The sequence below is a fragment of the Hemicordylus capensis genome, chromosome 3 (genome assembly GCF_027244095.1).
Source record: "Hemicordylus capensis ecotype Gifberg chromosome 3, rHemCap1.1.pri, whole genome shotgun sequence".
Classification (NCBI taxonomy): Eukaryota; Metazoa; Chordata; class Lepidosauria; order Squamata; family Cordylidae; genus Hemicordylus; species Hemicordylus capensis.
The window spans coordinates 138,737,344-138,752,677 of record NC_069659.1 but is presented as its reverse complement, the minus strand read 5'-3'; the positions used below and the strand labels follow the sequence as shown (position 1 = coordinate 138,752,677).

General features: G+C 42.7%; 1 protein-coding gene across 3 annotated transcripts in view; it reads right to left on the bottom strand.

Moving 5' to 3' along the window:
* Positions 1-15,334, bottom strand: part of LOC128348978 (E3 SUMO-protein ligase RanBP2-like) — an 81,218-nt gene that overhangs the window by 43,145 nt on the left and 22,739 nt on the right. For all 3 annotated transcript variants that reach the window (XM_053304786.1, XM_053304785.1, XM_053304787.1), the window contains exons 8-17: positions 9,842-9,932; positions 8,059-8,265; positions 6,372-6,550; positions 5,598-5,773; positions 4,694-4,817; positions 2,497-2,658; positions 2,025-2,162; positions 1,783-1,929; positions 1,258-1,440; positions 1,094-1,177 (exon numbers count right to left, since the gene is read on the bottom strand). In XM_053304786.1, the coding sequence (XP_053160761.1) occupies positions 1,094-1,177; positions 1,258-1,440; positions 1,783-1,929; positions 2,025-2,162; positions 2,497-2,658; positions 4,694-4,817; positions 5,598-5,773; positions 6,372-6,550; positions 8,059-8,265; positions 9,842-9,932 (1,491 nt within the window). The remainder of the gene's footprint in view (positions 1-1,093; positions 1,178-1,257; positions 1,441-1,782; positions 1,930-2,024; positions 2,163-2,496; positions 2,659-4,693; positions 4,818-5,597; positions 5,774-6,371; positions 6,551-8,058; positions 8,266-9,841; positions 9,933-15,334) is intronic.

Below are 15,334 nucleotides of genomic sequence, written 5' to 3'. Positions count from 1 at the left end.
AACTCGGTAAACAGCAGTTATAGGATCAAATCGCTTTTCCAAGCCAACCAACCACATGTTTTATTTTCATCCTTTAAAAATGTTTCTTGCACCCTATTAGCATTCCAGACTCAAAACCTATCATATATAATATGATTTATCATAGAATATATCATGCCAAAATGTATACTGCTTGCTACCATTAGTTTTAGTGAAAAATCTATACCAACACAATTCTCTCTCTATCAAAAGTGAGAGATAAATTATTTCCCTCCAACTAGCAGAAGAACTTCACAACTGGTTACTTTGTTACAAGATTCCAATGCTTACCTCAACACTGTCATGAAGATAAAAGAAAAGAGAATCCGACTAGCAAACTGAACTTTGGGATATTCATGTAGCAATGCTATTTTCAGCCAGCCAGGCCCCACCTCCCCCAGGTCTGTCTGTCTATGCAGCTTTCTCTAAATATCCTAATCTACAATATTTGTATTAAAGACAACCTCCAGACTAGTTAGTCATGACACGTACCAGGGAAATAAAGGAGATTAAGCACCAGTGACCTCCATGAGATGACTCAGTCATGACTGACTAACTTAAGAGCCATTAATTTAAAGAGGTTTTCTCAAAGTTTCTACTTGCACTGCCATGCATAATTACTATATTAACAAAAGAGTGAGATAGGGATCCCAATTTCAAAATAAGCATATTATTTAATCATCATATCAGTACTAATGATACTCCAGTAACAACTAATCTGGGATTTTAAATGAGGATATAACATTCTTGAGCACTTAACTTTAAATATCAAAAGTGAGATAGAAACTAAGGAAGCCAAATTTATCTGGCCTCAGAAATACTGGGTCACAACCAGTGTTCCCTCTAAGGTGTGTGCGTGCACACAAGTTTGTTTTTGTTTTGTTTTTAAAAATTATGTCAGTTCAATAGATTTTAGATCTCGCTCAGGTTGACTCAGAAAGGCCCCACTATGAATGTACATGTGCACACACTGCCTTGATACTGCCACCCAGAACAAAACCCATTCTGTGCACAGATGAAAAAAATTAAAAGGAACACGGATCACAACATACACAGCAATGCACTATGCCTTTACCTTAATAGATTCTACTTGTTGACAGATCATCTGAAGTAGAGATTTTTGATCCTCTGCCCAGCGAGGAGGTTTTTTGGGAGAGAACTGAAAAACAGTAGTTCAAGCATTTAGTGTTTTGATCATTACAACAAAGCACGGTTTCTGAACACACATATGTATTATACCTTGTAGCTTTTACTTGGAGACAGTGAGAATTTTGTGGGTGATGGGGTGGAATGTTTAATTTCTGTTTCTGCTGGTTGGTTCAGATCATTGTTAAAGGTAGGACTTCTTCCTTCATCATTGTCCCCAAGTTCTTGCATTACAGATTCCAGCATCTCCTTAACCACTTCTACCGATACAGGTAACTAGGACAAAATTAGAAAGTGCAAACAGTTTTAGAGCAAATTGAAAAATATATACAGTTACATTGTTCAGCTGAATCTTATGCCTTTGGTTGAAACACTGTTGGATTTCAGAGTCTCATCTGTGTGTTATATTTTAATCTCAGTCTTCCTCCAAGGAGTTCATGAGAAGAGACAGATCTCCCCATCCAAATATAATCCTCAGCCACGCTATGAAGTACGTTAGGGAGAGTGAGAGTGTTAAACTATTTCTAATCACATACCCCGACAGTGGTCATCATATAACAAATATACTTTCCTAATGTAAGTTTTCTTAGCAATTAAAAAGACAAACAAATCACAAACCTTTTCAATTACTGCCGTATTTGTGCTGCTTTCATCTATTATTTTTATGAGGTAGTCTCTGCTCTTCTTTAGGTGATTCCTACATTCTTCTTGCTCTTCTAGTGACAGGCCATCATTCTCCATCTCTTCAGCCTTCCTCTGAAAGATCTATTGAAGAAAAGGAGGCAATTCTCATGAATGCCATTTATAAAGTAATTGAGGGCAGGGTTGTGGAGAACTGCTTGAAGAAATCCAGGACTTACCAGAGCAAGGTTCCAGTATGAAACAACACTTTTAATAGCTTCAAATGCTTGCATAGCATCATCCGTTTTCCCATCAACGGCATCCAGCATAGCAAATGCTATGTGTGCTTCCTCTTGACATTCATCAACCTGGGAAGCCTTAAAAAGCAAATTTATTCAATAATTTTGTTAAAGCACATTAGTTCTTGATATGGAATGTTTTATAAATACACGCCTGTGCAAGTAACTTGAGAGTTCCCTCTATTAAAATGGGGCTCTACTATTACTCCCAGTGCAGTAGCTAAATAACCTGCTTCCCTTGTTTTGTGGTAAAAGGTTACCATCCCAGTGAGTAAGGCCACTGAACACAATGGCACTTTTTGCCATCCTCTAAACATATCACTCCCATAAAATTCAAAAGAGCATTTAGGTATAAATGAACTACCACGAAGGGGGAGCTACCTCTCTAGCTGTTGTCATAATCTTTTATTACCTGAATATCTTCACTATGAAAATGTTTGAACAAAGGGTCAATTGGTTCAGGAATACTTTTCTTCTTCTTGATTGTCTCAAGCATTGGCAGAACTTTCTTCCAATAATATATGCTTCGTCCAATGTATTCCCGTTGGTCATAGAAAGAATTAAGGCTGCAGCCCTGTGAAACAACATAAGATTTAACAAACATCAACTCAGTTAAGTCATCTTTAAAGATGATCAAGTATAGGCCAGGTGACATTATAGTTTTGCTCCTTGCAAGCCAAGGCAGCCTCTACATCAGGGCTGTACAACTTGGACCCTCCAGCTGTATTTGGACAGCTCCAATGCTTTTTAACATTGACATGAAACCACTGGGAGAGATCATCAGGGGATTTGAAGCTGGGTGTTACCAGTACGCTGATGACACCCAGATCTACTTCTCCATGTCAACTTCTTCAGGAGCTGGCATATCCTCCCTAAATGCCTGCCTGGAAGCAGTAATCGGCTGGATGAGGGAGAATAAACTAAAGCTGAATCCAGGTAAGACGGAGGTACTTATTGTGCGGGGTCAGAACTCTAGAGACAATTTTGATCTACCTGTTCTAGATGGGGTCACACTACCCCAAAAGGAACAGGTTTGCAGTCTGGGAGTACTTCTAGATCAATGCCTCTCCTTGGTTTCTCAGGCTGAGACGGTGGCCAGGGGTGCTTTCTATCAGCTCCGGCTGATACGCCAGCTGTGCCCATTTCTCGAGATCAGTGACCTCAAAACAGTGGTACATTTGTTGGTAGCCTCCAGACTTGACTTCTGTATTGTGCTCTACATGGGGCTGCCTTTGTACGTAGTCCAGAAACTTCAGTTGGTTCAGAATGCGGCAGCCAGGTTGGTTTCTGGGTCATCTTGGAGAGACCACATTACTCCTTTACTGATAGAGTTACACTGGCTGCCAATAGGTTTCCGGACAAAATACAAAGTGCTAGTTACAACTTTTAAAGCCCTAAACGGCTTTGGTCCTGGGTATCTAAGAGAGCATCTTCTTCACTATGAGCTCCACCGCCCATTGAGGTCATCTGAGGAGGTCTGTCTCCAGTTACTGCCAACCCGTTTGGTTGCTACACAGAGACAGGCCTTCTTGGTCGCTGCCCCGAGATTGTGGAATGCGCTCCCTGCTGAGATACGATCCTCCCATCTCTGGCAATTTTCAAAAAACACCTGAAAACCCATCTTTTCACCCAAGCTTTCTCAGCTTCCTAAGTTTTTTAGGTTTTAATTTCTGGTTTATTTTTAAATTGTTAGTTTTTTAAAAAGTTTTTTGTATATGTTTTTAACTGGTTTTATGCTATTGTTAACTGTCCAGAGCTGAAAGTTTGGGGCTGTGTACAAATCTGATAAATAAATAAATAAATCAACCCCCAGCTACAGTGGCCAATAGTCAGGGATGATGGGATTTGCAGTCCAACATCTCTAGGAGGGCTGAAGTTGTACAGCTCTGCTCTACATGTTCTTCCTAGACGTTAATTCATAACCTAGAAAAAAAGGTTAGACCATTCTTACAGCTTTAAACTAGCATTTATGTTCTGACCTTGTTTTCCTAGATGAAGCCGGGATATCTACAATTTTAAATAGGTTCACCGATAATACACAAGATTTGAGAAGTTAGCTTTACTGCTTAAGGTTTACAGGAACTTGCCTTTGCCTACTTCAGTGACCTTCACTATTTTTCAAGCGGGGGCCACTTTGGCAAAAATCCATCAATGAGAGACCATCTCCCACCAAACCAATCTTGGCGCACTGCTATATTTCTCTTAAGTGCCATGCGGAGGTGGGAGGAATGTGGTCTTTCCTCCCCACCCACCCTTTTTTTTTAAAGGGAGCTCTATCAAACCCCAGGACAATCTTGGAAGGCACACAGGGGATGCTAGAAGATGTAGTGTTCTATTCATAGAGCTCTACAGGTAACGCACTTAGAAGGCTACACTTCCCAGAATCTTGTGTGCACCTTCCAAGAGGGCAATGGGGGTTGAGAGGGCTCCATTCCCTTTAAAAGAGCCATACCAGTGCTGGAGAAGGTACAGCACCACTCAATGGGGATGGCCGCTTCCACACTGGCACTGTGTATTCTGCTTCGCCATTAGTCAGGGAACCACATTCAGGGTTGATGGGAGTTGCTACCGGTTCTGGGCCTTGCAGTGTAGAACACTGTCCTACTTACTGTTTTAAGGAGACTTTTTGCCCAGTGTATGATCAGAGCTGGTTGAAGACCATGTTTTCCTAAAGCTCTTAGGATGCTTATTTCATGTTGAACTATAAGTCTCATTTTTGCTGCTGACCCAGATCTGAAAGAAGCATTTATACAGAAACAGGTCATCTGTGTAATGTTATTTAAGTTGTTAGTTTCCCCCGATTAGAAGTACAAGAGTACCTCATTATCCACGGGGGTTCCATTCCCACAGATTACTGTGGGTAACGAAACGGCGGATAATGAGTAATTGAGTCTATGGGACTGCACAGGTTAGGTTCCCAGATTCAACTCCGCCCCCAGAATGCCCCCCGCCAAAGGCCAAATTAAGTGCCCTTCCATGCTCCACAGGCCTTCAGGAGTCTAAGGATGTCCCCCACAAGTCCAAAACTCCCCGAAATTCAGCAGAAAATAGCAGGTTTTTTAAAAACAAGTGAGCCATAAAAACAGCTCCTTCACTCAAAAGGGTGGCCAGAAATGACTTCTGAGGTAATTTCTGGCCAGCCCCAACTTGCGGAATTAACCCTTTTGGGCTCCGCATAATTCCCGGTGCATGCCAAGGTCAAGTGTCAATTAGCCAACCACAGATGGTGAGGTAAGCCTGTAATTTGAAATGTTAAACAAGCCACCCATTTTTAAATCAATTAAAACACACTAGATCATTTCTAGAGATGCTAAACGGATGCTAAGGAAGTTCTATGTAATGCATAGAATAAATGATGTGAAATAAAATTAAGGACCTTTATTACATTGCCCTCAATGTGGAAAAAAGTCAAGGAATAAGATGAAAAAGTACTGAGTCATCAATATGAAGTCTACAACCACAGATCTACCACAAGCCATTATCACACACAGAAAAAGTAGCATTCATACTTACACAGCTGGTTTGTGAATAATATTATAAACTGAATCCCACCAGGCCTTCTGCCTTTCAGTACAAAGTTGCTTGCATACTGGTAGTGGAAGCAATCGAGGTTGGTGTACACTGTGCTGTGTATTATGCTTCCCTTGTAATTGCAAATGACTGCTGAATATCACCCCAAGCAGAAATACCTGTTTTGCAACAACACAAACATTAAGTCATATAGTGTAACTCACTGGGCATCATCCAGAGGAGCATTTATGTACAGGTACAAGTGCAACTGAAGCCCTCCTGCTCCCTCCTCCCAGTAGCCTCCTGTGCTCCTCAGAAAGCTAATCCTAAACAGAAACCTTGGCAATGGTGGGCGTTGTGAAGCAGTGGGAAATGCCCAGAAGCCAGGCAGAGATCCTTGTGTTCCACTCACAAAAAAGGTACCTCTGCCTGGTTTCTAGGGACTTCCCCCTTCTCTTGCAACCACCACACCATGTGCTAGTCTCATGATCGTCAAGAGTTTTTCAGGGACTGCTAGAGGCTGGGAAAGTAGCTTACAAAAGCACTCTTCTGCATGCCACCCATTAAATTAAATTTATTTATTGTATATTTATACCACCCCATTTAATAGCTCTGGGAGGTTCACAATAAATAAAAACACACAAAAGTTTGACAGACAATTAAAGAACTAACAAAATCGAAAACCCCTGGAAGGCCAGAGTTTTAAGTTGCTGAGCCTTCAGGTTCCTGCTTCAAAGTATACTGTAGTTAATCAGTGAGTGCAAAGTGTTTTCTTACTTCAAGGTCTAACATGCAAATTGATTCAGGCTCATTGGTCTCAAGTCTTGACGTTTCCTGAGGCAAATTGAAAAGTTGCTTTAACCATTTGCGAATTGCTTGCTGTGTTGATAAGGAGTGCCGCTGCAGACCAAGCCATGTGAGGTGCTGGAGACTACCATTGTGCAATCTAATGGCACCTAAACAGAAAAAAATACCAACTGACTTTCAAAGATACAGTTATACAGTACTGCATGAGAAGACAGTGATCAAGCTAGGATTCTGGATATACAAAATTAATTTCCTTTCATTCAAACATGCCAGAGTTTTGATCATCTGATTTTGTCTCCAAACCAAAATATTAGTCAAAGTCTAAATTTGCATACTTTAAGATTCCAAAACTTGAACATAAGGAAGATTTATATGGATAGTTCAGTCAGCACAGGTCATGATCAAGTTTCCAGAGACTAGCAGACAGGTAATTAGATGTAATGTGTCATTAAGGTATTTCACATAATCAACAGAAAGAGGCCAAGAAGCATGTAGCCCAGGTGTGCAGGTGCATGTGAACCCACACAACCCCTGCAAACTCTGCTCACTTGGATTTGGGGACCCACATTTCTCTACCTTGGTTAAGACCAGGGTAGAACCAAAAAAGGAAAAGAAGCAGCAGCTTGTGTGGGGAGACCAGCATTTACAATTGTTCCTGGCTGCCCGCAGCAATGTTTATCATAGAGTTCCACAGCTAGAGAAGCAAGTCAGAGCGCTGCTGCTCTACTGTGTGTACAGTACACGATGGGATGCCCTTGGATTACCCAGCTCCATTTTTACATACCAGAGCGCACAGTTAATCATCTGTGTGGTGCAAATAGTGGCTTTGCTTATCTGTGGGAATCAGGGTAGGAGTTCTTGCCTAACCCAAACTAATCCTAGATGATTGTATGGAAGACCTTATCTTCCAAATACTAAAGAGATTACAGAAGCATACACACTTTGGACAACATCAAGATAAATAACTTAAGCACCAGAGATTTCAATGGGAATCAGTCATGACTAACTCAATCAGATGTGGCTCTATATATTTTAGCATACAGACAGTATCAACACTATAACTACATCTCTACATATAGTATTACTTGAAGGAAAAAAGGACAGAGTGTGTAACTTAAAATCTTGCATAAGGAATAGTGTTTCTATTCAACAGTTTGTTCCAGTTTTGAAACGTGAAGGTTTTATGTTGTCTAAATTCTATGAACGGTTTGTATAACACACAATGGCAGACATCCAGCGCAGCTTAAAGTGAGGCATGTCAATCCATCCATGCTGCTAGAAGCTCCCAGTGAAGCATTGGCAGTGGTGCATTTTTGGGATTGTTTTAATGAAAGGCAGTATATAAGTTTTAACAATAAAATAAATTTTTGTGCAAAAACTCCAAGTAGTGTGTCTGTGTTCCAGAAGTGCTAGTTAAATTGGAAATACACCGCTTGACAGTTAGTGATGTGTTTCTGATCTAACCAGTGCTTCTGGAGCGTGGGTGCAACCTAGTTGAAGTATTTGCACTTTTGCAAAAGAGCCAAGGCCACCAGCATTTCACTGCAACCTGCAGCAGGACAGGTGATCCTGCACCAGTATGTTACACTGCACTGCATGCCAGCCATTGTATTTTAGATAAACCAAACAAGTAGTACTCCCAGACCAAACTTCTTACCAATATCATATCTAGTCAGTTCCATGCAATCTGGTGCTTGTACACCAACATTTCGGATATCATCTGTGCCAAGGAATGAGCTCTCTCTAGAACCACTCCTAAACAGTGCATCAAATAAAGTGGACTGCCCACTCTCGTTTGCAAATGATTCAACAATCTCCTTGAAGAAATCCTGCTTGCCATGACTTAAATTCAGCAGCATATGTCCTGGAAAGAGAAAATGCACTGTTAAAGCAATAAGACCAAGTTCTTATGCGCCAACCACTGCAAGATTAAACACTGTCAACTGTAGCCCCATTCGGACATAGCGTGAAACCATGGGTAGACAAAGCAGTAGTTAATCTGTAAAGCTGAGAATCATGCCACAGTCTATTGATCAACTGCGATTTGGCAACCTCCAGCTTCTGGGCAGAGAAGCCCCTCCCTAGTCCACCCAGGCTGCATCCCAGCAAGCTCCATTCCGCTCGCATCAGGCTGTGGGCAAAATGTCAGCACGTCGGTAACGTGGCAACTATTGGCTACGATGTAAGAGGAGGCATGCTCAGTTCGATTGTACCTTTTTGGCATTGATCGCCCGCCTTCGGCAGAGCAAAGACATTTTAACCTTTTCCTCATACTATTTGCTCCACTGCCTTTGCAAGAACTTCCAACCACACAGTCATGCACAAGCACAATTATTGGTACCCCTGGATGGAAAGGGGCACTTCCCAATGGCAATGGGGTCTTAGTGGAGAGATGCAGAACAGCAACTGAGAAATTGGGACAAGAGGGTGATGGGTTGGTGGGAGAAGGGGAACACCAGGTGTGGTCCACCAGAAAAAAGTGATGCTGTCTTGTATCTGCGCAGCTGGTCCCAGAGCCTAGGGTGGATCTAATGCAAATTAATTGCAGCTGGTGTTTCTTGGAACTGTTACCTGCCTGGTGAAGCCATGTGACTAGCACCTTTGGTTAGGAGCAGTGACTTACATTTTAAGCATCCAAACTTAAAAGGGAGTGGGTGGGATTTATGCATGTAATTTACGTGAGGTCCAAAATACATAGGGAAAGGGGGCTTGCTTCCAGTGTGGTTCTGTCCCTTTAAATGCATGAGTTCTAGGGATGCAGTATACCTGTTGCCAAGCAGTGGCTGGAAGAGTAAGGGGACAGCAGAGGGCGGAGCATCAGCTCTATGAAGGAACCAGAGAGAAACATGGCTGCCCTAGAACGGATACATTTCTAGGCTGCTCTGAGCCAACCTCTCTATGATTGTGGGAGGAGCTTGTGCACAAAACCCAGGTTATAGTTGCAGCAGAAGTCTGATGACATAATGGTGCCTTCTAACCTTAGGTTTCAGTAGTGAAACTCATTACAAAACAAAGACTCAAATTCAGGTTTGGAAGCGAAAACAGAGCTGCAGTTGAGTGACAGAACTGCAGCTTCATGCATTCGGATGATCACAAACTTCAACCTCTGGCACATTTACCTCTGGGTTTGGCGTTATGTCCAAAGGGGGCCTCTGATTTGTGTTTAGAGATAATTTAGTTCTTAAACTGAAAAATGTTCTATTCACAAAGGACAAAAACTCCAGGTCTGAACAAACAAGGTGAGCATGATTGTATGTAATTAGGGAAAACTGATATCCCCAGCACTGTACCAGTTTACAAAACCAAGTTCTCCCTTAATTCTTGTTAACTGTGAAGGTATATTATTCATAATTTCAGCTCACTGAAATATATTGCTTAAGAGTAGCTACAAAATGCCAATGACTGATATTAAAATGAAGTACAATTTTTATTCTCATTACCAGATTGGCTCTGTCGGTCACAGGCTAACATTTGCAACGTCTCTCGTTCAGCTTTATCTTCTTTTATTAGTTTTGACTTTGGTCTAGGAACCTAGTAGAGATTAGACAAGTATAAAGAACTCTCTCTGCAGTGAAAGATATGCTAGTGATACTAAGTTGGTTAAGAATAAGTTCCCATTTCTCTTTATGCTGTTGGAAAGCATCCAAACCTTTAGTAGAGTTTGCATTCTTCTATGAATTGAAGGAAAGCTGTGCTTGCACAAGGGCTCCAAGTATTATAAGAGGAGCTTGCACCAGCAGAGCATCACTCCACTAAAGGTCTGTATGCTCCTACCCTATACATAGAGAGAGTACTATTACAACTTTTACAATGGTAGTAGTTTATTTCCATCCAATATTGCTAAATGGGGCTCTTAACAATTTGATACTGTGACCCCTGAAAATTATATATCAAGTTACATGACCTACCCATGACTAAAGCAACCAATCTGTTTAGGTAGAGATATAGCACATTTACTCTTTCAATGAAAAGGATGAGATTGCTTGCCCCTGCTTAGTTTGGAAAAACAACAACCACCACAAACCAGGTTGCTCACCTGTAACTGATGATCTGGTAGTGATCTGTTGACATCCATTAGAAATGGGGTTCTGCGCCTGCGCTGAAGCCGAGTGTTGTGGATTACCATGGATCTTTTTGGCGCTTGTGCCCCACATGGATATTTAAGGCAGGAGTAAGCGCCAGAACTTCAGTTCCTGGACGATCTTTGGAGCAGGTGATAATCTCTGCAGCAACAGGTGAGTTCTATAATGTAGACTTGTACACTACTGCAGAGAGGAAGTTCAGGAGGGTCTAATGGATGTCAATGGATCACTACCAGATCATCAGTTACAAGTGAGCAACCGGTTTATCAGGTTTGTGATCTGTTGAATCCATTAGAAACAGCTGTTTAGTTAGCTCTTTTTGGAGCTGGGAGCAGTAGTCACTGTAACACACTTTTAAGAACTCCTCTCCCAAAATTCAGCAGTTGTAATCACCACTAAGGCAGCAGTCTTTAATGAGACCTGTTTCAGGCTAGCTGTAGCCAGGAGCTCAAAAGGGGCATCCATCAGAGCAGAAAGGACCAAAGATATACTCCACTGCTCCAGTGGCTGTTTAACCAGCGGATATAGGTTGGCAAGTCCTTTCAAGAAGCTCTTACAGCTGAGGTGAGAGAATACTGTTCTCCCATCCCAGCCCGGGTGTTTTGCTGAAATAGCTGCTAAATGTACTTTTATCGAGACAGACAGCAGGGAGATCTTCAGTGTGGTCCGATACAGGAGGACTTGACGCACTGTAGCTTTCAAAGGGCGGAAGCCATGTGAAGCCACATAGCAACTGAACTGTTTCCATTTACTTGCATAGTTCTTTCTATTTGAATGTTTCCTCTGGTTAAGCAAGATTTATTCAGAAGCCTATCAGGCTGTTAGCTTTAGAGTGGACACGTCTTGGTGCAGCACTTGCCCGCTTTCTTGTGACAGGAGATCTTGATTCTGTGGAAGTCTTCTTTATGTGTGCCCAGACAGCCTGAATAGGTATGGAAACCACGGCTGCGAGGCCACCATGGCGTTATCAGGATGCAAGTGGAAAGGTTGGCCAGAAGTCACATTACTACTCTTCCTATGAGTAGTAGAGGAGAATACATATACAACAGGTGCTAGGACCAGTCTATCTGGAACACATCCTACTTACTGCGGGTCGTGACCCGCTCTCGAGCAATATGTCTTGTACTTGGCATTTGTGAGCCTTCATTAATAAGTATTTTGGGGTACCTCCATGACCTGAATATTGGAGTTAGGTATTTGTCATTCAATTCCCATTCATGTTGCTCCTCTCTGGAAAATGAGCAACTCAGGTCGTCAGCAAGAACATTGTCTGTCCCCTTTATGTGAATGGCCTGGCGAGTGATTCTGTTCCTGATGCACTAGTGCCATATCTGAACACTTAAGGCACACAGCGATCTGGACACCCACCCACTCTGCCTGTCTAGGTAGGCAATCGCTGTTGTATTGTCCAGCTGTATCTGCACAGTTTGCCCTTTTACTATGGGCAGGAGAGCCAGCGTGGTGCAGTGTTTAGAGTGCTGGACTAGGACCAGGGAGACCCGAGTTCAAATCCCCATTCAGCCATGATACTAGCTGGGTGACTCTGGGCGACTCTGGGCCAGTCACTTCTCTCTCAGCCTAGCCTACTTCACAGGGTTGTTGTGAAAGAGAAACTTAAGTATGCAGTACATTGCTCTGGGCTCCTTGGAGGAAGAGCGGGATATAAATGTTGTAATAATAGTAGTAGTAGTAGTAGTAGTAATAATAATAATAATAATAATAATAATAATAAAACCTTCATGGCTTGAAAAACTGCCTGGAGTTCCAGGAAACTGATGTGGAGCTGTCTGTAGATATTTCCACAGCCCCTGGACTGTGTGGCCATTGCAATGACTTCCCCAGCCCAGCATTGACGCATCTGTTGCCACCTGCACCATGGGGGATGCCTGCTGAAAATGAACACCTTTTAGTAGCTTCTTCGCATGGGTATACCAACTCATGGATTGAAGGATCTGAGGAATGTTTAACAGTTTCTGAGGGCTGTCTATATTCAGATGGAAGGTGGATATGAACCATAATTGCATTTTTTTTCTCATTTTCAGATGTGTGCGATGAACTGTCATCTTGCAAGATGCCATGAGGCCTAGGAGGGATTGAACCTGCCTCTCGAACTGTAATGGTTTCATTTGGAATTGAAGCACAAGCTCTAAGATGGCTTGGAATCTCTCATGCAGTAAATAAGCCTTCCCCATCCATGTATCCAGGATAGCCCCTATGTAGGAGATTGATGTTACTGGAGTCAGATGAGATTTTCTCCAGTTGACCTATATCTTGAAGGTATGTAGAAGTTGCAATAAGTACTGTATCTGAGAAAGTAACCCTTCTCTGTCTCTTGATGTCAGTAGCCAACCAATTATAAAAGGGTAATTTGCAAGCCCCTGGTCCTGAGGTGTGCTACAACTGCACTTTGTGAAGACCCAGGGAGCAGTGCAGAAGCCAAAAGGTAGGACTTGATATTGGTAAATTGAGTTACCCACCATGAATCTCAGGTATTTCCGGTATTATGGCCTGATCCCTATGTGAAAATAAGCGTCCCGCAGGTCTAACGTTGCAAGCCACTGCTCCTGATGCAGAAGCGGTAGAATGTCTTGCAACATTTTCATTCGATGCTTTTTCACATGTATAAACTTGTTCAGATGTCTCAGGTCCATTATAGGTTGTATTCCACCATCCCTTTTGGGGATCTGAAAGTAGCGGGAGTAGAATCCCTCCCACCTCTTTACCCACCACACTGGAAGAATTGCTTTGTTGTTCAACATCTCCTGCACCTCCTTTTGTAGGACTGGAGTTGCCCACATAAAGAGCTCCACTTTGTAAATTGGATGTGCTTTGAACTCTGTAGTATAGCGCCCCAAAAACTATCAACACCCACTGATTCAATGTTATGTGGTGTCATGCATGGGCATGGCTGGCCAATTTGATGTTGATGGCTGAAGATGTTATTGGTGCCTGATAGGTGTTGCAGGCAGTGATACTAAAGGCTATGTTGCTGGGGTAGGCTGATGTTTGAATAGGGCTGGAGTCCTCTGTTGACAAATGGTGCAATGGGCTGTTGATGACCGCAAAAGGTGCTGTTTCTAAGCCTCTGCCTGCTTGTTACAGTGGCCCTGATTGTTCTTGTTCTTTGACTGGTAATGCTTTTTATTGTATGGTTAGTACATCTTTTTGAGATCTCTGTGGTCTTGCGGTCTGTAACTGGAATGTGGTCCATTGTAAGCTTTAAATTTTGTGGCATACGAGGATGTGGACGTTGATGTAAAAGTCTTCGCTGTGAACTTTGACTTGAGGTTTTCTAAAGTGAGTGAGTGAGTGTTCTGAGAACAAACCCTTTCTCTCAAATGGATTCCCCTCCATTTTATCTTTCATATCATACTGAAGGGAAGCCAATCTGAGCCATGCATGGCGCCTTAATGTGATTGAAGTGGTCACTGACTTGGATTCAGATTCAGCCAGGTGCTTAGCCATACTTAGCTGTTGCCATCTGCAGTCACAGCTGCAGATTTCAACATGGTCTTCTTGCCATGGGCTTTGAACTCTTCTGGAATAAGGTTATCCAAGTCCTGCTCCAAACTATCCCAAAGGCTGTGATTGAATTTAGCCATACAAGCTGAGTAATTGGCTATCTTTACTGATAAGCAGGCAGTGGGGTAGATTTTTCACCCAAGTACATCCAACTTTCTGCCATCTTTATCTGCAGGGGTCGTGTGCCCTTTGCCAGATCTGGATGAGGATGCACAATCTACAACAAGAAAATTAGGTACTGGGTGTTTTAGCAGGTATGTATTCTCAGCTTCTTGCACTCTGTAGAGGCCCTCCAACCTCTTTGACGGTGTGGAAGTGTGAGGCATTTCTCATGCACACTGAGCAGCCTTTGAAATCATTTGAAGAAATGGTAAGGTGACTGGTTGTGCCAACAATGACTTGGCAACAAAGTTGTACACAGGGTAATCGATTGTAGCCATTTGTGTACTTAGATTAAGCCCAAATGCTTCTGCCATTTCTTTTAACTGAATATGGCAGGCTTTCATTTCCTCCTTTGAGGACACATGTGAAGATGTTGCAACGTCAGAAGAGGGATCTGGGTCTACTGTCTCGTGTATCAATGTCAATGCAGGTCAAAAGAGCCATGATGGCTCCTAGAAGGTTCTGACAAGGAGTCTAGCTCATGCTCCCAAGGTGGCTCCCAAGGAGTTGGAGCTGCAGGCTCCAGAAGATCGATCTGAATAGCAGCTGATGTGCAAACTCATTTGAGTTTGGACATCATCATGGGTTTAGGTTGCAGGAGAGGATTCTCTATCTGGGTTTGGGTGGCCGCAATTGCAGTTATCATTTTCCTTACTGTTCCAGGCTCGGACATATCTCTTGCAGCCAGTGTCTGGACCTGAAGAGCCTGAGAATAAGCAGCTGTCAGCAGATTCTGTCTTTCAAACGTGGACTTCCATGACTTGTCTTCCTGGTAATCATTCGCAAGCCCCAGGATACCTGGGCAAAGCCAGAGGGTTGAGTAGAGGAAGGTGTGTGGTGTGAGAAGATGCAGGTGTGCCAACTAGTTGTCGTTGCTAGATGTGTAGCTGTAACTGCATAGCACACAGGTGGATGTTGTTGAGAAGGTGGATATGCCAAAGCTTGAGGCACTGAATAGATTTAATGCTCTGCAGATTGTGGGAATCCCCTAAAGGTTGAAGGGGTAGTATTATTGGAATCCAACACAGAAAGTAAAGATTGCGCGGTGTTGGGGGCCAAAGCTCTAGTCCCCTTGGCATCAGCCAAGTCAATGTCGATGCTGTCGGAACTGACCTCAAAGCCAATTTGTTTGCAGCTGAGGTCAAGGCTGGCTGCATTGAGATTGAT